This window comes from Phacochoerus africanus, chromosome 14 (genome assembly GCF_016906955.1).
Source record: "Phacochoerus africanus isolate WHEZ1 chromosome 14, ROS_Pafr_v1, whole genome shotgun sequence".
In the NCBI taxonomy this organism is placed as follows: domain Eukaryota; kingdom Metazoa; phylum Chordata; class Mammalia; order Artiodactyla; family Suidae; genus Phacochoerus; species Phacochoerus africanus.
Window position 1 is genome coordinate 31855354 of NC_062557.1, and position 23052 is coordinate 31878405.

Genomic DNA, 23052 nt, shown 5'->3' on the forward strand with positions numbered 1-23052 from the left:
AAAACTTTCTTGAGATATCATTTAAGTAATGTAAAATCTGTTCATTTGAACAGTTCAATGATTTTTTGTACATTTATGGAGTTTTGAACCCTTCTCCAAGTCTAATTTTAGAATATTTGTGTTATCTCTGAAAGGAATTTGTTGCCCATTTGCAATCACGTTTGCATTGGAACAGCTTCCTCAGTAGTAGACTGGGGAGGCTTCCTGGTCCCTGAGGAATGGAAATGAGCTCTTTTGTGAGAGGCAAAGAAGCTCCAGTGTGTATTTACAGGATTAGAGAGATGTGATTCACCAAGGCTGTCTTGCAGTTAATGATGTACATGCAGATACTTAAAAAATTCATAATAGTTATTAAAGAGAATGAGTGATGCCTTTCTCTGGGTCAGGAGGCAGAGTCTAAGACAGTGGCAATTACTCCTCTGCAGGAATTACTCTTGTGTGGGAATTGCAAGTGTCAAATACAAACATTATGTCATTCTGACATTTCTCATCTGTAAACACGTTAGCTATAACAGAATTTATTCTGCTTAGCATAAATAAGTGTACTATTGGCAATAATGTTTCTCTAAATATTTTAACCCTATAAATGCATTTGAAAAAAAATTGCAGTTTTTTAAAATGCATTTGAATCACCATTGCTGAGATATATATAAGCCTGAGGTTTAGACAAGTTAGCCACAATAACAGAAGCTCTCAAAAATTAGTGATGGCAATAGCAAATTGCTGAAGCTTACCTCCACACCCCTGCCACTGCTTCACTGATCAAGTGGAGATAATGTGATGCTTATTTCACAGGATTATTGTATTAATCTTTAAGCACAGTGGCTAGCCTAGAGCAGGTGCTCCGAAGTCAAATAGTTCTACCAAAATGAGCATTGCGTTATGGTTCCGAATCCTCAGTTTTTATTTATTTATTTATTTTTTTGTCTTTTTGCCTTTTCTAGGGCTGCTCCCATGGCATATGCAGGTTCCCAGGCTAGGGGTCCAATTGGAGCTGCCGGCCAATGCCAGAGCCACAGCAACGCCGGATCCTTAACCCACTGATCGAGGCCAGGGATTGAACATGCAACCTCATGGTTCCTAGTTGGATTTGTTAACCGCTTAGCCACGACAGGAACTCCAGAATCCTCAGTTTTTTAATCTGGAAAAAGGAGGTCATTATTATACCTGCCTTATTTGTGAAAAGATATTTAGTACTTAGATAGAGACACCACAGTAGGAGCTTTAGGTGGATTGTCTAATTTAATCCTCATCATCATTCCCTTAGGTGGAAACTCTCAATAGACCCATTTGCGGCCGAGGAAAGCAAGGTAGTAGGTGGATGAGCTTCGACCATAACCCAGGCTGTGACTCCACGTCTGTGCTGTACCAACCACTCTGTATTTCCTGGTGACAGTGTTTTTGAGATGAGTCTGGAATAATTTATGGGAAGACAGCAAGCACAGCCCTAGTTCACTGAAAGTGGTAATGTTCATTCCTGCCTTTTTCCTGGTCCTTGTGTGAAGTCCCCAGAAGCAGCTTCTAAAACATACCTCTTCTGGCTGTTGGAGGCCTATTGGCCAAACACACCAGGCTCCAGGGTGCAGGGGAGCATCTCAGTGGGAGGTCCATCCTGGGGGGCCTGGGGCAGGAATGCTGGCTTGGGGACTGGAAGGAACAGGTTCCCATCCAGGCTTTGCCATCAACAGTGTCATTGGCTGACTCTTGGAGGTCACTCTCACCTTTTACATAAAGGGTGTAAAGGGTGTAAGGCTTTTTCAAGCTCTAAAATCCTGTGTCGTCTTTACTGGAATCAATAGCTTGTGATTTGGAACAATGGCTTGGAGCCATTGTGCAGGGAGAGTAAAGCTAAATTAGGAGACACTGTGGGAAGAAGGGGCCAGTGTCCCCCTCTTTCTGGCTGTTGCACATGCTAACTGTAGGACTCAGGGAAGTGATGTAGCTCCTCTGAGCTTCATTTCCTCATACAAAGTGGAGATGGCACCCATGTCACTATTAGTATCACAGGGTATGCGGAGGTTACACGAGATACTGCATATAAAATTGGCAACTGCACAGTGTTTAGAGAAATGGATACCAGTATTATTGAAAGAATTTATAGCAGGTCAAAGTGACTGGAAAACTTCAAGTGCAGAATACATGGGTGTTGCAGTGACTGCTGACACATCACCAGGGAAGTACATTCCAAGCTGAAAAGTCAAGTATAAGCCTGTGCCTGTTTGTTTTCTCAGGGCCAAGAACATAGAGGGTCCCAGCAAGTCCATTAATTTTTTCCGAGTCACTTAGTCGAAGGAGGTGAAACTTTCTATAATAGAGTGTGTGGAGTTTCAGATATCTCTGTGCATAACTAAATATACTTCAATTTAATATCCATTAATAGTGTCCATTATTGCTTATTTCTCTTCCTTGACAAGACATTTCAATAACATTTGTATATTTCTGTACAATCATATTTCCTTGTAAATGTTCAAAAGTCTTAGCATCACTACTTTGTCAGTCTACTTTTCCACTAGCTATAATGGTGAAAATAAAAATCATTATCAATGAGAAAAAAAATAATGTCAAATAAAAAGCAAATCTTAGGAAAGATTTTCATTTAAAGGGATAATTGCCAAAGACTAGGGTTATGGTAATAGGGAGAATACTTTGACTATAAGGTCCATGAGTGTCTCAGGAATGAAGCAGGAAGGTCTTTCTTTTAGAGAGAGGAGTCAGCAAGGCTACAAGCCAGGTGCAGGGAAGGAAGAGAAAAGGTGACCTGAATGGAGAATAGAACAGAGAATATTTTACCCTGAGACCAGGCTATTCTCAGGAGGGCTGCATGCTGGCTCAGGCTGAGGCTGGGCCAAAGTTTAGGGGTCTGGAGGAAAGAGGAAAACTTCCAGTTTGGTTATTAAGCATTTTGTTCCTATCAATCAGTGGAGTAAATGGTTTAGCTGATCTTTTATGGGGTGGTCAAAGGGAATTTAGAGGCATTGTGTCTGGCCTGGGGATAGGTAAACAAGGGGTATGTATGTGAGTCTCATCTAAGTCATGGGGGGAAAGTGGTTCTTTTAAGCTGTTTTTTTGTTTTTTGGGTTTTTTTTGGGGGGGAACACAAAGGGTGGGGGAGTGTTTTGTGTTTTTTTTTTTTTTTTCCCACTGTACAGCAAGGGGATCAAGTTATCCTTACATGTATACATTAAAATTACATTTTTTTCCCACCCTTTGTTCTGTTGCAACATGAGTATCTAGACAAAGTTCTCAATGCTATTCAGCAGGCTCTCCCTGTACATCTATTCTAAGTTGTGTCTGATAAGCCTAAGCTCCCGATCCCTCTCACTCCCTCCCCCTCCCATCAGGCAGCCACAAGTCTTTAATCCAAGTCCATGATTTTTTTAACCTCCACTGTTTTGCAGGGTCATAAGAAGCAAGTAAAATTCTCAGTAAGAATTACTTGTAATAATGTGGATTGCTTTTAAAAAAAAGCTACAGATAAACAGAGGACTGGAGTGACAATGATTGAAATGAAGAAGGGTTTATTTTTCTTACCTAACAAGTGGTTTAGAGAGGTCGGCAGTTGGTGGCAATGGTTTATCTGATCAATGACACCAGTAAAACTCTTTGAGTCTTTTTACTGAGCCTTCTTATGTTTGTTGTCTCTTAGTCTCAAAAGAGCTGCTGCCATTCCAGACATCATATCAATATTCAAAATAGGAAGGAAGCATCATATAGCCACCTCTCCTTACAAAGTAGACCAGGAAAGTTTTGAGCTGTGCAAATGGCTATAAGGATTTTCGTAGCACGAAAAAGAGGATACCGCTCTAACTAATCTTTTGTTTCTTCTGGGAATTGTAGTGTACACATGATATTGACTGATTCTTCACCACTGAATAATCCTACTATATGATGTATAGGAAATTAAATATCCTATATATGGAGCATTAGAAAAGTATGAAGTGTGGTTTACTTTAGATAAAGAAACTGAACTATTCTTAGAAGTAGTTTTCTGGACTCAGGAAGAGTCAAGAACCTCTTGAGTAAACTTGTTTGGAATCATTTATTGAAATGTTAGTATGCTTGGACACATATCTGCAAAAAATGTTGCACAGGAATTAAACCTGTAATTTGAAGGAATCTTACACATCAATAAAAAACAAAAAACATTGTCCAGATAAAACTTAAGATTTATGTTTTTTTCTCCTATTCCATTATTTATAGAGACAACACTTCCCCATCCTAGTGAGATTCTCCTTTGACACTGTTAAGAATATGAATAAACAAAAAAAAAATTTGTAAAAGTTTATAAAAAGTATAAAGAGCCTTAAAATGTTAATGTCCTTTATCCTAAATTTTATCTCTATGAAAGCATTCTGCTTTCCTAATGCAAAAGTTAGAATTATGAACCAAGTTGGTCCATATTCAATAATTGTTCCTACAATATTTATAATTGTAAAAGCATACAGAAGCAGAAATAACTTAAAAGAATCACTGAACTAGCTCTGATTGTTCAGCTCTATAACTGCTAAATAATGTTGTTAAAAAAGCAATACCAGCTATTTATAACATATGACACCCATTTTGTAACATACAGAGTATTTATTTACACAAAAAAAGTCAAATATTACCAGTTGGTACTTGTGGATTTTAGAGTTACATGTTATTTTAGTTTTCTTTATTATTTGCAACATTTTCTAATTTTCTTTAATGAATATGAATTATTTTTACAATTATAAAAAAATCACCTTATTTTTTAAAAGACAATGAAAATGTGAGAATGTTTGCTGAGACCCTCTTTGGAAAGAAATGATGGGTGAAATGTGCTTTGACCCATGAATTTGGGTGGAGCTGCTCAACTCCTGAAAAGAACCTTTTCTTGATGGTCTAGCAAAGGTGTCATCCAGCATTTGTCCTCTGGGGCTCTGGCCTTTCTCAGTTCTGCCAAGGAGGGAATGTTTAAAGGAAGTTGTCACAATAGTTCATTCTTCAGTATTCACATAAATCATATTGCTCTATTTTTCTCTTCCTAGAGGGCTTTCTGTTTTTCCTTTCCATGATATGCACAGAACTGGGGTCACTAAGGGCTGAAACTACACTCAGGAGGGAAGGAAACCAGTTCCAGGAAACAGTTTGTCTTAATTCATCCAAATAACCAGAGCCAACTCATATGAACTTGGGGAGATCATTATCTCTACACATAAAAGGGATATTTTTGCTCAGTTATGTGTAGAAAATGGGGCCCCATTATTCCACAAAATAAGCTGATTGTCTCCCAAAGCTAATTAAAACATGTAGGTAAATGTGTGGTGTGTATAAGCCCTTACAATATTCCCATCTGTGAGCATGGGGAGAGGGGTCAGGATGGGTCCGGGGGGAAAGGAGATGTTTCTCCTTGGTCCTGCTTTCCGTGGGGCATCCGCGGCACAGCACGTAAGGGGTCAAGACCAAGTTTGTCATGTGCTTGTTGGAAACCCTTGGCATAAATTCATATACTTTTTTCTTCTTTTTATGGACACATAGAAGTTCCCAGCCTTCATCAGAGCTACAGCAATGCCACAGCAACACCAGATCTGAACCATATCTGCAACCTACACCATAGCTTATGGTAACACTGGATCCTTAACTCACTGATCGAGACCAGTGATTGAACCCACATCCTCATGGACACTAGTCGGGTTCGTAACCTGCTGAGCTACGATGGAAACTCCCTAAATCCATATATTTTTAGAGCTGAAACATCCTTATGAATTCAATTTTAACGTTGCTTTCCCTTCCCTTCCTGGTATTTCCACATACACCTGAGATTCCTAAACTGGGAAATACTCATCCCTGTGTTATGTCATTTGAGTCTGGAGACCCTTGAAGCCTCAGAGTCTGTAGAAAAATTCACCATATTTATCCCTCGACTTGACATAAGTCCTCCACAGGAACTGTACTTAAAAGATATTTTCATTCATATTCAATTAGCCAGTAATATTGCATTGGTATGTGGAAGTTGAAGTCTGTCTGAAAGCTTCATTTTGGTTTGTTTGTTTTGTTTGTTTGCTTTTGCACTGAGATTAATCTAAGAACCATTGGTTCAGGCTTTACACTAGGTCTTTTAGACAATGGAAGGATCAGGAATTGCTAGGTGCCATTGTACAGAGAGGGAAGTATGTAGTGTGCCTGACTCTAGTCTCTAACCCTCACAGATGAGGATATGGCTTAGCTTGAAAGCAGGGAAATCTCTTGTACGTAGGCATCTAGAAATGGTCTTTTTTCAATAAAAGGGACTAGTAGATTTTGAAGCTGACATTTCATCCCCTTTTCATTCTTTTATACATGTCATTTATTAAAAAAAAAAAAGAAGAAGAAGCAGTTCTTGAAAATTCTGTCTTGGAATTGGTAAAACAAGGTGCTAGCTTTCATTACACCCATGGCTATTTAGAATAATAGTCTGTGCTCTGAATGCTAGCTGCCTAGATGAACCCCCACGGGTGTTTAACAAGCATCTCAAACTCAACATGCCCTAAGCAGAACTCTTAGTTATCCAACAGTCCACAAACCACATCCTTTGCAAGTTTCCTCTATCCTAGAAATGAATCTTTCCTCTGCTTGGTTGCTCAAGCATAGATTCAAAGAGTTATCTTCAATTATTTGCTTTCCCTGTGTTCACAGCCATTCTGTTGGCAATTCCTGTGCACATTACTTCCAAAATATGTCCCTGAATCACTGACTTCTTCCTATCACTGCTGTTACCTGCCTGATCAATCACCGTCATCTGTTATTTGGTATATTGCTGTATCTGGTCTTCTACCCTACTCCGTGTTCACATATGATCTATTTTCTATCAAGCAGCAAGAATTATTTTTTGAAAAATCATCCCCCTATTTAAAGTCATTCATTGGTTTTTCCAGCAGTTAGGATAAATCCTTTCCCCTGTATTCTGGTTTACAAAGCCCTTTGGGCCCAGCGTCGGTACCTCTCTGACTCAGCCCCCCTCACTAACCCCCCATCAAGTTCTATGTCCCCCAAGTCTTTCTTTTCTTTGATCAGCCAATCCATCAACCTGAGGGCCCTCTCCCCCACCAGGAATGGGCTTTCCTCATCTTCCCATGGCAAGCTAATATTTAGGACAATTATTCTGATAAATTCCTCTTGGAGGCATTTCCTAAAAACCAGATATATATATGGAAACTACCACCAGCTCCCCAAACCCAGGAATCATTTATCACATAGTCCCTCTTGTATCCTACTTAAATTACCAGTTAGCATGTAGCTCTCACCACCACTGATGCCTCAGGCCAAATCTAAGATCCATGAGAGCAAGATTCTTATCTGTCTTTTTTTTTTTTAAACACTGTGTCACCAAGACAGTGGAGGAGGTCCTCAATAATGGTGTTGCATGAATAACTGTTTTTCACACGCTGTGTAATCTCAATTTGGAAATAAATAGGCTGCCTCTGCCTGTTCTGTTTTTACAGCAGACTGGGCTTTATGAGTATAAGGTCTTTGGCGTTCTGGAGGATTGTTCACCAGAGCTACTTGCAGATGTCTACATGGACTTAGACTATAGGAAACAGTGGGATGAATACGTTAAAGGTGAGTGACACCTACACTTTTAAAAAAACAATTACAAAGCAGAATCTGGGTTATTTATTCTAGCCAGTAGAAAGCAATAGGTTTAATTTCTATGATGCTATGTTTCATTTTAATTTTGGCCTCTTGAATTTTGACTTTACTATTCTTAGGGCTTTCTCTTTGCTTACTCTTAGAATCACTCTCCAGTTGGCTCTGAGGGCTACTTTGCTCTTACTGTAAGTTCCTTGTCATCCCATGGACCTGGGTGACCATGGAAGGCTTCTTGGAGGAGGTGATACCTAAGCTTTGTTTTAGAAGTTGAATCAAAGCTTTAGAGACAATAAGAATAAGACAATGAGAAGTGAGGGAGTGAGTAGTTTAAGGGCATTTGAGGCACAGGGAATAGCATGAACAAAGTGAAGAAGGCATGAAACAACATGAAATGTTAAAATTATGTGAGCAATTAGGTGCCACATAATTGCTGGCCACCAGGTACAATTCTTAGATTTTCCCTCTAGGTGATGGAGAGTTATGAGGGACATTAGATGGGAGATCTTCCTGCAACATAGAGCAGAAACCGGCTTCTGCCATCCCAGTCACAGTGGAATAGATCCACAGCTAGTCCAGGGGCACAGAAACTCTGACAGACCCTCGCTGTTGTCAGGACACTTGGCTGCAAATAACCAAGGTAATGCCCGGGTGAGGAAAGGAAAAGCCTTTCTTGGTTCATGGCATTGAAGTGCATGGATGTCTGGCTTCCAGGACAGCTGCATTCAATACTTAACTTCTCTGTCTTGACCCTGTTTTCTTCTGGGTTGACTGAATTCTCAGGCACATTCTTGTGTCATGGCAGAGGTGGCCACCAGAGATACAGGCTTACATTCTAATCATGCATGTAAACCCAAAGGAATAGGAATTTTCCTACTGATGCCCTCAGAGTCCCAGGATTGGCTCTCATCATTTCAGCATGGCTCATGTGTTTACTTCCTGGGGACATTTGTCACAGTTTTGGGTCCCTTACTGTTGTCAAATACCCTTCCTATCTTGGGCGAGTTGTGATGCTACCTATTCAAGGGAGAAGGTAGATATTCTCTGTCCACCTCCCAGGTAGCTGTGGTTCAGGCGTGTTCTGTAGACATTGGCAGAACCTCTGATGTGTGGGACTTGGCATCAGCAGTCCATGCCATGGAGTAGAGTCCAGTGGCAGCAGCAGTTTGGGTTCTCTGCAACAATCTTGATGTTTTAAACTTAACTTTAATCCTCCTTTATCTTCTGTGAACTACTGCACTTACTAATCCACGTTTGGGTCTAAACTTACTAGAGTGGCAAGTTCAGACTGTGACCTGATGTGCCAGCCCTGAGCTATTCACCATGGCCATGTCTGGCTCAACTTCCCAGCTGTGTTGGTCCTGCTTATACCACACAGTGATGGAGGGAAAGATGATGCCCTGAAGAAGAATGAGATGCTGGTCCAACAAGGGGAGAGTCAAAGCTGAGCAGGCAAAAGCAACAGATGTCCAGTCCTCCCCTTCCTTTCGAAGGCATCTTAAGCTTCTTGTGTCAGTGGGCTGGCAAGCGCTTTACTCCAGGGCCTACTTCTCATAGGTTTTCTTTTCTGAAAATCTAAAAGCTCACAGTCAGCATCTCCTCAAGGGACTCTTGGTTCTTTCAGCAGCTTTGGGGTGGCTTCTTCTAATGGTTAGTTAGAAGCTTCCTGCAGAGCTTGGAGGCAGAGGCTGTACACATCGTAGAATTCTGTTGCTATCTCCCTCCAGGAACTTATGCTATTTGCATGCAATAACATGGTACATATTAAAGATATTTTGTCCTTGTAGCTGTGATATAAAGTAGCATGGGAGAGAGGCAAGAAATTTAAGGATAACCACCGTTAAGCCACTTTCTAGCTCTTAGGAAGGGCACTGCCCTCTCTTGAACCTTTATTTCCCAGCTGAACACACTAGACTGGGGTGACTCAGTCCCAGGCTACCTGTAATATGTCAAGAAGTCGAAGGAAATAAAGGCTCAGCAGTAAAACCATTGGTGCTCTAGTGACATCTGGTGGTTATGCATATATTTAAACTTGGAAGTTTATTTTTGAAGGCCTAATTTTGTTTCATTGCATTCTGTTTGAGGGTGGTGCTCATGCTCTTTGATGAACAAGTTTTTTTTTTTTTTTTTTGGGTGGGGTTCTTTTATCTTTGCTGTATTTTTATACCTACTAAGACTAATCCTCTGGGCAACAAGCTTTCAGTGGTAATGAATCTGTCTGACTTTTTCTAGAATTCTGAGCCTTATGCGTTAGTGGCTTTTCATTCCCTACAAGGTCATCATACCCAAGCTTCGTATTAATTGAAGCCAAAGAGACTTCCAAGTGCCTTACTTACTTTCTTTCTTTTTTTTAGAACTCTATGAAAAAGAATGCAACGGAGAGGCAGTGGTCTACTGGGAAGTAAAGTACCCTTTTCCCATGTCCAACAGAGATGTATCCTTTCCAAAGGTGCACCATCACTCACCTTTCTACGTGTTTCTCTGCCCCGTGGCCATCACACAATGATGGTACGTCCACCAGGGGTGGATAACTTTGCTGTTGATGATTGCAGAGGCATGTGCTAAAGCTGTTTCTTCTTGTATGGTTTTCCGAGTGTGCTTTCTGGGCCTGACTATGTGGAGCATTTGCAGCTGTGGTCATAGGAGGGCACCTCATACTTTCCTGACAAGTTTTATAGGGTTTGATATTATTGGGCCATAGATGTGGGGACCTGAAAGCAACATTTTATAAAGAGTATACAACATACCCCCTCAATCTATAAGGGAGGAAGTGAGGACCTAGAGAGGTAAAGCCACAAAGGCCTTGGGACAAGTGTTCATGGCAGAGTGGGGGCTGGAACTCAGCTTGCACATTTCCATAGCTCTCCTCCCTTCCCCCACAACTGTTGTCTCTGGACACTGCGTTTTTTTTTTTTTTTTTTTTTTTCCCCCAGTTCCCTCAATTACGATATAAAGCAGTTGAGTGGGAGTTTTAGATGACACTCCAAGATCCTATGACCACCCCTTAGGACTAGCCTGGGAGGGTTTTATGGACATTAGCTGAGTGGCTAGTGTTGAGAGGTCAGACTTCAACTCCACTACCCTCTTCAATCATAGAAGCTGAGTGTTTTAGACACTGAATTTCCATAAAGGATCCTTTTAACAAAGAATCCTTGAGGATTAAAAAAAAAGGTTCAGGAGTTCCCATCGTGGTGCAGTGGTTAACGAATCCGACTAGGAACCATTAGGTTGCGGGTTCGGTCCCTGCCCTTGCTCAGTGGGTTAACGATCCGGCGTTGCCGTGAGCTGTGGTATAGGTTGCAGACGCGGCTCGGATCCCGCGTTGCTGTGGCTCTGGCGTAGGCCGGTGGCTACAGTTCCAATTCAACCCCTAGCCTGGGAACCTCCATATGCCGCGGGAGTGGCCCAAGAAATAGCAACAACAACAACAACAAAAAAAAAAACAAAAAAAAACAAAAACAAAACAAAACAAAAATAAAGGTTCAGAACCACTGAATTGGATGATCCCTGGGATCTTGTCTAGTGCTAACATGTTCTAAGTCTGTTTGTGCCTAAATAAGTATTCTCTAGAAAGAGAGGGAGTGTGGGGGCGTGTTGGTGTGTTTGTGTTTTTTTTTTTTTTTTTTTTTTTTTTGCCGTGCCCGTGGCATGCAGACGTGCCCTGGCCAGGTATTGAACCTGTGTCATAGCAGTGACCCCAGCCACTGCAGCTACAACATCAGATCCACAACCCACTGTGACACAAGGGGACTCCTATGGGTATTGTTTGTGTGTGTGCTGTGTTTATGTGTTCGCCCCACCTAGAGAATAAACTCCACAAGGATTTATTTCTGATCACAATTACCACAGACTGCTAGATAGTTTGTATACATTTAGATTGTATTTCAGCAAATTGTGGTTACTTAACCCCTTAGGTGTTGAGAGGTTTTCTCTCATCCCGGCAATGACTCTGCAGGGCAGGTGCCACCATCTCCATCAGATGTGAAGAAAACTGAGGCAAGGAAGTGGAGCGCTTTGCTCAGGTTCTCCTCAGGTTCACACCACTAGTGGGCAGCAGAGGTCGGTGTAGACCCAGGTCCAGCTGTGTCCACAGAAGTTGACCTGGACCAGGGCAACCCCACCTCTCTGACCTCACAGGGATACTGTGGAGTTGTGTTCTCATGAGTGGCACCTTGGGCTCCTTGAAGTTGGGTTTCATTGGCTTTCCAATGCCACACAATCCCATAATGAGCTTCTTAGTCATTGTATATACACATATGTCTCCCCAATAAAGGCTGTTCAGTTTTTGAAAACAGCCGTGTATTGGAAAAGAACATTAGTTTTGGAGGGAAAGATCCCAAGTTGTGTGTGGGCTTATTTCCTGGTTTGGTTTGCTGTGTGACCTTAGAAAAGACCTTTCACTTCTCTGGGCCTCAGTGAACTGCTGGTTCTCCAGGCATAGGCTATGTGGCACCCTGTAACTTCTAACCCTTCAAAGAGCTCTGCCAAGGGAGTTCCCATCATGGCTTAACAGTAACGAACCCGGCCAGTATCCATGAGGATGTGGGTTTGATCCCTGGCACCACTCAGTGGGTTAAGGATCTGGCATTGCCCTGAGCTGTGATGTACTTCGCACACATGCCTCGATTCCATGTTGCTGTAGCTGTGGCATAGGCACAGCAGCTGCAGAGGCAGATCCGATTCAACCCCTAGCCTGGGAACTTCCATGTGCCACACCGATGCAGACTTGGAAAAACAAAACAAAACAAACAAACAAAAAAAAAAACCTCTGCCAAATGGTAACCAACACATCAACTGAATTTTTCCTCAGTTTCAGGTGATGTCTATTGCATGAGCTGAGCAAGCTGTGGGAAGTCTTGGGAGAGAGGAAATCCAGAGCCCAAGCAACATCATTTCTTCCCTGACTGTTCTAAGAACTTTACTCATCAGTATATACAGACTGGGGGCAACAGACCATCCTGCAGGGTGCCTGGGGGAGGGGCAGGCTGCTGTGGATAATGCAGAGACTTTGAGGTGGCCTGGAACTCTGGCTGTGGATGGTGTAGAAAGTGTAATTGTGTTATGCTTAGAGTGATTTTTTTTGGACTGTTTTAAGCTCTCGATTCCTTCTAGTGTGAAACCTAAAATTCAACCATTGGAAAGTCTCATGAACACATTAAAGTGTTGAGCCCTGTGCAGCTATTAGAGTCTCACCGGGTTTTAGGGAAAGATCTGGGTTCATATTCAGCTTCTATCACTTCAGCTGAGCTATGGATCTTTGGCAAGTTAGTTTCTTTACTTCTCTGAGCCTCAGTTTTCTCATCTGGGTGATGGGGTACTTAGGCCAAACTGAGGGACTTGCTCAGGATCAGTACTGATGCTGAATGTAAAGCACATGATGTTTGCACATGGTCAGGGCTCAATAAGTAGTGACTCCTGTTGTATCTTGGGTCAAATTACCTCCCTATAATAGTGCCGTAGGCATAGTGGTTGTTCTGAGAGTGTTTACTGAGATGAAATGGCTTTGCTATTCTTGGTGAACCAGAACTAGGGAGGACATCTGCCTACCGAGTATCCCAGGATTTATGTCTTCCTCTGATCGCCAGCCAGGTGTAAGTAACCTTGCCTGGTCGTCCTCTGTGCAGAGAGGTTAGTGTTCAGGCTTTGGGGTCGTGTAAGGGACAGAGAGAAATGGTCCCATTGTTTACTGGCTGCTTATTCTGCTCTAGTCTTTCTCCAGTGCCCCCACCAAACCTACCTGCCAGGCAGTGCGACTCCTTTTCCTGCATAGGGCAACTGAGTCTCCGAAAAGTTGAATAACCAACCTGGGATCACCCAGCTGATAAATGACCAGTCCTCTGGGATGTCATTGCTTTCTTGGAGAAAGGAGGAGTGGGTTCCCCACATAATGAAAAGCAGCAAGGAAACATTCCCTGGTGGGGAGTAATGCATATTCTCAAATGAGATACTCAGGTGAGAGGACCACGGTTTGGCAGGGCAGGCAGGCAGACAGGGCAGGAGGTGAAGCAACAGTGCGAGGGAGCAAAGTCCAAGTGAGAAGAACAAAATCGCCTCCCTATGTTTCTGGCTTGTGGACTTTCCTTCTGCCCATCTGAGATGCTGGCCTGATGTTGTGCCTTGACTGGGGTGGTATGTCTATGTGCGGCAGCGGCGAGAGCTGGACTTTGAAGGGAAGAAGATCCTTGTGATCCTGGCCCGGAGCACCTCTGTGCTGCAGTTTCCAGAGAAGTCAGGTGTGATTCGGGTGAAGCAGTACAAGCAAAGCCTGGCAATTCAGAGTGACGGCAAAAAGGGAAGCAAAGGTAAAAACAGGGCACATGTGGGTGGACTGGCCAGGGCCACACATTTGAAGGCCACCCTGGGCACCATGTGGAATGCTGGATGCATCTTCAGGTCAGAGACTGGACTTGCTGCAGAAGAAACAAGGACTCGGAGTTCCTGTTGTGGATCAGCGGGGTTAAGAACCCAACTAGTATCCACATGAGGATGTGGGTTCGATCCCTGTCCTTGCTCAGGGGGTTAAAGGATCCCGCATTGCCACAAGTTGCAGCATAGGTTGCAGATGTGGCTTGGATCTGGCATTGCTGTAAGCTGTGTCATAGGCTGGTGGCCATTGGGCTATTACTCCGATTTGATCTGTAGCCTAGGAAACTCCATATGCCATCTTTTTGGCCCTAAAAAGACCAAAAAAAAAAAGTAAGAAACAAAGGAACAAGGAGTCAACATGTGGGAGACTCTGTTCACCTCCAGAAACTGGGCAAGAATGCAAGACGGATGTTTACGTCAATCCATTCTTTACTGACTCTCGCACTTTCCTGATGAATTAGAACATCCAGGTGGACCAGAAGGTTTAGAAACTCATTGCAGACTGGTCCTGTACATGCTGGGCTGAGGGCTGGCAGGATCGTCTCTGAGGACGCAGCTCCTATTCAGCAAAAGCCTAGGGACTCAGGACATGCCTGCCTTGAGGTCCAGCCGCAGGACAAAACCTGGGAGTGGGCCGTGCAGCCACCTGCTGGACTGGTGTGAATGTGGCCCTGTAGCTATGGCAAAATCTGAACTTAGTTCTGCCGTGTGTTAGATCTGGCACCTGAATGTGTCATCTCACGTTTCTGAGTCTCCATTTTATTATTTATGAACTGGGATTTGTTTTATCAACTCCTTAGGACTAAGATAATTAATAAGAGAAATAGAGAGACTATATCCAAATGTCTAGCACTTGCCAGGTGCCTAACTTGGCTGTTTTCCACAATGTTTGTACATAAGACTCCTGTAAGGCAAGGCCGAGGGGAAAGTCCACTTGAATTCTGTTACCTCTCTCCTTACTATCTGGGCCTGAATATAAAGGTGGAAGGTTTACAGGGTTTGTTGCTGTATTTTTCTAACACATTTCCTCCTTCTGAATTGTCCCTTTTTTCCCCTCTCTAGTTTTTATGTGTTACTTCGATAACCCCGGTGGCCAAATTCCATCCTGGCTCATTAACTGGGCTGCCAAGGTGAGCTCCCAGGAGGCGGGGTGGAGGGTGGGGGAATTGTGTTTGATATATGTTGATTTAACCCAGGGGGGCTGTCAGGTTGAAGACAGGCGCTGTCTCAGGCCTAATGAGGCTCTTTTATGAAGCAGCTTGGTTGAGTGACTGTGGTTAGGACTGGGGTTGCCAACACCCGGGATGAAGGCTGGGACCAAAAACAAAGAATCTTTAGCCAGAATGCCAGTCCCTAGACTCTGTTAGGATCACTCTCTGGAACCTCAGGCTATGGTGACCATTCAACCTGCTTTGTGTGGTCTTGCTTTCCCCCTGGATGGCTCACCAGGTTCCTTGGGAGGGTGAAAAAGCACATAGGCTTTGTGTCAGACACATGGTGTTTTGAATCCTGGACCTGCTTCTGAGTGTAATCTAGGGAGGCCATCAATTTTTTCCCTTTTAGAAATGGAGATGGATATTCCCACCCTGCCACGAAGGAGTAAGTGAGACAACATTTGGAGAAAGTCTTGGGCAATGCTCAGTGCCAACTAAAGGGTGACATACATGCCTCTAGCCCTGATCCTTACCATTTCCTAATTCTGTAAAGCAAATCCTTCCATTTGTTTGGAAGAATCCCACAGCCCGGCCCAATCCCACTTCCTGTTTATTTTGTGTTGGTTTGTTTTTGTTTTCAAAAAATTTTGTCTCAAAAATACCTTAGCTTTTTTTTTTATTATAATTTTTTTTAATTTTCCCACTGTACAGCAAGGGGGTCAGGTTATCCTTACATGTATACATTACAATTACATTTTCCCCCCACCCTTTCTTCTGTTGCAACATGAGTATCTAGACAAAGTTCTCAATGCTATTCAGCAGGATCTCCTTGTAAATCTATTCTAAGTTGTGTCTGATAAGCCCAAGCTCCCGATCCCTCCCACTCCCTCCCCCTCCCATCAGGCAGCCACAAGTCTCTTCTCCAAGTCCATGATTTTCTTTTCTGAGGAGATGTTCATTTGTGCTGGATATTAGATTCCAGTTATAAGTGATATATATGGTATTTGTCTTTGTCTTTCTGAACTTCCATATGACCCCGCAATCCCACTCTTGGGCATCTATTCGGACAAAACTCTACTTAAAAGAGACACGTGCACCCGCATGTTCATTGCAGCACTATTCACAATAGCCAGGACATGGAAAAAACCCAAATGTCCATCGACAGATGATTGGATTCGGAAGAGGTGGTATATATACACAATGGAATACTACTCAGCCATAAAAAAGAATGACATAATGCCATTTGCAGCAACATGGATGGAACTAGAGAATCTCATACCTTAGCTTTTTATTAGCAAAAGCTAGACTATGCAACAATATCCTCCAACAGTGGCCCTTGCTGTCTAGCCTTATTGTGTCGCCCTGTGTCTTTCTGTCTTCCCTTTTGTCATCATCTGTGGCAATGTTCTGTTGAAATCTGGTCAGGGCTCTATTGTCATATTTCTTTTTTTTTTCCTTATCTGATAATTTTATTAAGTTTATTTTTTATATTACTCAATGAATTTATTACATTTATAGTTATACAATGATCATCACAACCCAATTTTATAGCACTTTCATCCCAAACCCCCAGCACCTCCCCTCACCCCTCCACCTCTCTCATTTGGAAACCATAAGTTTTTCAAAGTCTGTGAGTCAGTATCTATTCTGCAAAGAAGTTCATTGTGTCCTTTTTTCAGATTCCACATGTAAGTGATAGCATTTGATACTGGTGTCTCATTTTCTGACTTCACTTAGCATGATAATTTCTAGGTCCATCCATGTTGCTGCAAATACCGTTATTTCTTTCCTTTTAATGGCTGAGTAATATTCCATTGTGTATATGTACCACATCTTTAGCCACTCCTCTGTCGATGGACATTTTGGTAGTTTCCATTTCTTGGCTATTGCAAATAGTGCTGCAATGAACATTGGAATACATGTGTCTTTTCTAGTCATGGTTTTCTCTGGATAGATGCCCAGGAGTGGGATTGCTGGATCAAAGGAATCTCCATACTGTTTTCCACAGTGGTTGCACCAATTTACAATCCCACCGACAGTGTAATAGGGTTCCTTTTTCTCCACACCCTCTCCAGCACTTATTGCTTGTAGACTTTTTGATGATGACCATTCTGGCTGGAGTAAGGTGGTACCTCATTGTGGTTTTGATTTGCATTTCTCTAATGATGAATGATGTTGAACATCTTTCCATGTGTTTTTTTGGCCATCCGTATGTCTTCTTTGTAGAATTGTCTGTTTAGATCTTCTGCCCATTTTTTGATGTTTTTTGTTTGTTTGTTTGTTTTGGGTATTGAGCTGCAGGAGGTGTTTATAAATTTTGGAGATCAATCCCTTGTCAGTTGATTCATTTGTAAATATTTTTCTCTGATTCTGTCTTTTCATTTTGTTTAGGGTTTCCTTTGCTGTGAAGAAACTTTTAAGTTTGATTAGGCCCCATTTATTTATTTTTGTTTTTACTGTCAATACTCTAAGAGGTGGATCTCAGAAGATGTTGCTGTCATTTATGTCAGAGAATGTTTGGCCTATGTTTTCCTCTAAGGGTTTTATAGTGTCTGGTCTTATATCTAGGTCTTTAATCCATTTTGAGTTTATTTTTGTGTATGGTGTTAGGAAGTGTTCTAATTTCATTCTTTTCCATGTGGCTATCCAGTTTTCCCAGCACCACTTATTGAACAAGCTGTCTTTTCTCCATTGTATATTCTTGCCTCCTTTGTCATAGATGAATTGGCTGTAGGTGCCTGGGTTTAATTCTGGGCTTTCTATCCTGTTCCACTGATCTATAATTCTGTCTTTGTGCCAATACCATATGGTTTTGATGACTGTAGCTTTGTAGTATAGTCTTAAGTCAGGGAGCCTGATTCCTCCAGCTCCATTTTTCTTTTTCAGGATGTCTTTGGCTATTCTGGGTCTCTTGTGCTTCCAAACAAATTTTAAAATATTTTGAGTTCTGTGAAAAATGTCCTTGATAATGTGATAGGGATCACATTGAATCTGTAGATTATCTTGGGTAGTATAGTCATTTTGATAATATTGACTCTTCCAATCCAAGAGCATGGTATGTCTTTCCATCTGTTTGTGTCATATTTGATTTCTTTCATCAATGTCATAGTTTTCAGAGTAAAGGTCTTTTGTCTCTTTAGGTAGATTTATTCCTAAGTATTTTATTCTTTTGGATGTGATGGTAAATGGACTGCTTCCCTGATTTCTCTTTCTGATCTTTAATTGTGTATATATAGAAATGCAGTCAATTTCTGTTTATTAATTTTGTATCCTGCAACTTTGCCAAATACATTGATGAGCTCTAACAGTTTTCTGGTAGAGTCTTTGGGATTCTATAGGTATAGTATCATGTCATCCACAAAAAGTGATAATTGTACTTCTTCCTTTCCAATTTGGATTCCTTTTATTTCTTTTACTTCTATGATTTCTGTGGCTATGACTTCCAAAACTTTGTTGAATAGTAGTGGTGAGAGCAGACATCCTTGTCTTGTTCCTGATCTCACTGGGAATTCTTTCAGTTTTTCACCATTGAGAATGATGTTAGCTCTGGGATTGTCATATATGGCCTTTATTATGGTGAGGTAGATTCCCTCTATGCCCACTTTCTGAAGAGTTTTTATCAGAAATGGGTGTTTGATTTTGTCAAAGGCTTTTTCTGAATCTATTGAGAGGATCATATGGATTTTATTCTTCAGTTTGTTAATGTGGTGTATCACAGTGATGGATTTGTGGATATTGAAAAATCCTTGCGTCACTGGGATAAATCCCACTTGATGATGATGTACAATCCTTTTAATATATTGTTGGTTTTCTAGTATTTTGTTGAGGATTTTTGCATCTATGTTCATTAGTGAAAGTGGCCTGTAATTTTCTTTTTTTGTGGTATCTTTGTCTGGTTTTGGTATCAGAGTGATGGTGCCCTCATAAAATGAGTTGGGAGTGTCCCTCCCTCTACAATTTTTTGGAATAGTTTCAGGAGGGCAGGTGTTAGTGCTTCTCTAAATGTTTGATAGAATTCGCCTGTGAAGCCCTCTGGTCCTGGACTTTTGTTTCTAGGAAGTTTTTTCATCATGGTTTCAATCTCAATACTTGTAATTGGTCCATTCATCTTTTACATTTCATCCTGGTTTAGTCTGTAAGATTGTGCTTTTCTAAGAATTTGTCCATTTCTTCTAGGTTTTCTGTTTTGGTGTATATTTACATATAGTAGTCTCTTATGATCCTTTGTATTTCTGTGATGTCTGTTGTTACTTCCCCTTTTTCATTTCTAATTTTATTGATTTGAGTCCTCTCTTTTTTTCTCATTAAGTCTGGCTAAGGGTTTATCAATTTTGCTGATCTTTTCAAAGAACCAGCTTTTTGTTTCATTGATCTTTTCTACGGTTATCTTCATTTCTATTTCATTGATTTCTGTTCCCATCTTTATGATTTCTTTCCTTCTACTAACTTTAGGTCTTGTCTGTTCTTCTCTCTCTAGCTGCTTTAGATGTAAAGTTAGCTTGTTTATTTGAGCTTTTTCTTGTTTCATGAGGTAGGCTTGTATTGCTATAAACTTTCCTCTTAGAATAGCTTTTGCTGCATCCCATAGGTTTTGGAATTTTGTATCTTTGTTGTCATTTGCTTCTAGGTATTTTTTAATTTCATCTTTGATTTCTTCAGTGATCCATTGGTTGTTTAGTAGCATGTTGTTTAGTCTCCATGTGTTTGTGTTTTTTTGCAGTTTTTTTCTTGTTGTTGATTTCCAGTCATATAGCATTGTGGTTGGAAAAGATGCTTGACATACTTTCAATTTTCTTAAAGTTACCAAGGCTTGATTTGTTGCCCAGGATGTGATCAATCTTAGAGAATGTTCCATGTGGACTTGAGAAGAATGTGTATTCTGTTGCTTTTGGATGGAATGTCCTATAAATATCTACTAAGTTCATCTGGTCTAATGCTTCATTCAGGGCCTCTGTTTCCCTATTGATGTTTCATCTGGATGATCTGTCCATTGCTATAAGTGGGGTGTTAAATTCCCCCACTATTATTGTGTTATTGTTGATTTGTACTTTTAAGGTTGTTAGCAGTTGCCTTATATATTGTGGTGAACCTATGTTGAGTTCATAGATATTTAAAATTGTTATATCTTCTTCTTGGATTGATCCTTTGATCATTATGTAGTGACCGTCCTTGTCTCTTAAAATATTCTTCATTTTAAAGTCTATTTTTTCTGATATAAGAATTGCTACTGAGCTTTCTTTTTTTCTTTTTTTTTTTTAACTGTGAAACTGAGCTTTCATTTGATTCCTGTTTGCATGGAGTATTTTCTTCCATTCTCTCACTTTCAATTTGTACGTGTCCCTAGAAGTGAAGTGGGTCTCGTGAAGACAGCATATATATGGGTCTTGTTTTTGTATCTATTCAGCTAGGCTATGTCTTTTGGTTGGGGTATTTAGTCCATTAAAATTTAAGGTAATTATTAATATGTATGTTCTTATTGCCATGTTATTAGTTGCTTTGGATTTGTTCTCATTGCACTTTTTTCTTTGCTTCTTCTCTTGTTCTCTCCTCTTCTAGTTTGATGACTATCTTTAGTGTTGTATTTGAGTTGACTTTTCTTATGTGTTTGTGTATCAATTGTAGATTTTTGATTTGCAGTTACTCTGAAGTTTTGGTATAAGTGTCTATATATATATATATATATATATATATATATATATATATATATATATATGAGATTGTTTTAGGTTGTTGGTCTCCTAATTTCAAGTGCCTCTCCAGTGCCCTGCATTCGTACCCTTCTCTTCCCATGATTTCTGATTTTGGTGGCATAATTGTGTGTGGATGATTTCATATCTTTATTGTATATATATATATTCCTTTACTGGTGAGCCTTGTCATTTGTGGTATTTTTGATTCTGGTTGCAACCTTTTCTTTTCTGCCTAGAGAAGTTCCTTTAGTATTTGTTGTAAAGCTGGTTTAGTGTTGCTGAATTCTCTCAGCTTTTGCTTATGTGTAAAGCTTTTGATTTCTCCTTAAAATCTGAATGAGAGCCTTCCTGGTAAAATAATCTTGGCTGGAGGTTTTTTCCTTTCATCACATTAAGTATATCATGCCACTCCCTTCTGGCCTGCAGAGTTTCTGCTGAAAAATATGCCGATAACCTTATTGGGGTTCCCTTGTGTGTTATTTGTTTTTTTTCCCTAGATGCTTTCAATATTTTCTCTTTGTCTTTAATTTTGGTCAGTTGGAACAATGTGTGTCTCAAGGTGTTCCTCCTTGGGTTTATTTTATTTTATTTCATTTTTTTGTCTTTTTTTGTTGTTGTTATTGTTGTTGTTGTTGCTATTTCTTGGGCCGCTCCCTCGGCATATGGAGGTTCCCAGGCTAGGGGTTGAATCGGAGATGTAGCCACAGGCCTACGCCAGAGCCACAGCAACACGGGATCCGAGCCGCGTCTACAACCTACACCACAGCTCACGGCAATGCCGGATCGTTAACCCACTGAGCAAGGGCATGGTTCCTAGTCGGATTCGTTAACCACTGCGCCACGATGGGAACTCCTCCTTGGGTTTATTTTATATGGCACTCAATGTGCTTCCTGAATTTGGGTGAGTGGTTCCTTTCCCATGTTACGGAAGTTTTTGGCTATTATCTCTTCAAATATTTTTTTTGTCCCTTTCTCTCTCTCTTCTCCTTCTGGCACCCCTATAATGTGGATGTTGGTGTGTTTAATGTCGTCCCAGAGTTCTCTGAAACTCTCTTCATTTGTTTTCAATCTTTTCTCTCTTTTCTGTTCCACATCAGTGATTTCCACTAGTCTGTCCTCCACCTCACTTGTTCATTCTTGTGCCTCTTGTATTCTGCTCTTTGCTGATTCTAATGAGTTTTTTATTTCAAAAATATTTTATTTTTTATATCTAATGAATATTTTATTTATCATATTTTGCATCTCTGCTTGCTTAAATCTTAAATCTTGTATTTTTTTTGCTCACTGTTTCCTGGAAATTATCCATCTTTGCCTCCAGTTTATTTCCAATGTCTTGCATCATCTTCAGCATCATCAGTCTAAAGTCTTTTTCTTGAAGGCTGAGAATCTCCAGATCACTTAGCTGTTTTTTCTGAGGTTTTGCTTTCTCCCTTATCTGAGTTATAGTTCTGTGCCTTTTCATTTTTTAAAGTTTTTGGTGTGGTCTCCTTTTTGCAGACAATAGACTTGTAACCTTTCTTACTTCTGATGTCTGTCTTCCCCCGCCATCCCCATTGGTTCGGGGGCTTGCTATAGGCTTCCAATGGGAGGGACTGGTGCCTGCCCACTGGTAGGTGGGGCTGATTCCTATCCCCCTGGTGGGTAGGGCTTTGTTCCTGGGTGAGATTAGAGGTAGCTGTGTGCCTAGGGGTCTTTATGCAGCCTGTTTACTGATGGGCAGGGCTCTGATCTCACCAGGATTGTTGTTTGGTGTGGGGCTTCTCAGTGCTGATAGGTGGGACCAGATTTTCCCAAAATGGCCACCTCCAGAGAAATGCATGCTGATGAATACTCCTGAGAGATTTGCCTCCAATGTCCTTCCCCCACAATGTGCCATAGTCACCCCCTATTTTCCCAGGAGATCCTCCAAGAACTGCAGTCAGGTCTGACCCAGATTCCTATGCAGCCTCTGCTTTGCCCTGGGACCCAGTGCACATGAAAGTCTCTGTGTGCCTTTTAAGAATGGAGTCTCTGTTTCCCCCAGTCCCATGGAGCTCCTGTGCACAAACCCCACTGGCTTTAATGCCAGATGCTCCCGGGGCTCTTTCTTCCAATGCCAGATTCCCAGGCATGGCAACTTGATGTGGGGCTCAGAACTCTCAACTCCTGTAGGTGAGTCTCTGTGATACAGTTACTTTCCAGTCTGTGGGGCTTCCCACCCAGGATGTATGGAGTTGCTTATATCATGTAATCACCCCTCCTACCTCTTGATGTGG

At 41.3% G+C, this 23052-nt stretch overlaps 1 protein-coding gene across 5 annotated transcripts in view; it reads left to right on the top strand.

Annotated features, from left to right (window-relative positions):
- Window positions 1-23052, top strand: part of PCTP (phosphatidylcholine transfer protein) — a 49866-nt gene that overhangs the window by 8806 nt on the left and 18008 nt on the right. For 4 of the 5 annotated variants that reach the window (XM_047757305.1, XM_047757303.1, XM_047757304.1 and 1 more), the window contains exons 2-5: window positions 7443-7560; window positions 9942-10021; window positions 13718-13889; window positions 15016-15083. In XM_047757305.1, coding sequence (XP_047613261.1) covers window positions 7443-7560; window positions 9942-10021; window positions 13718-13889; window positions 15016-15083 — 438 coding nt within the window. Of the gene's footprint in view, window positions 1-5635; window positions 5655-7442; window positions 7561-9941; window positions 10022-13717; window positions 13890-15015; window positions 15084-23052 lie in introns of those variants that run through there. The other variant, XM_047757306.1, reaches the window with a different exon arrangement.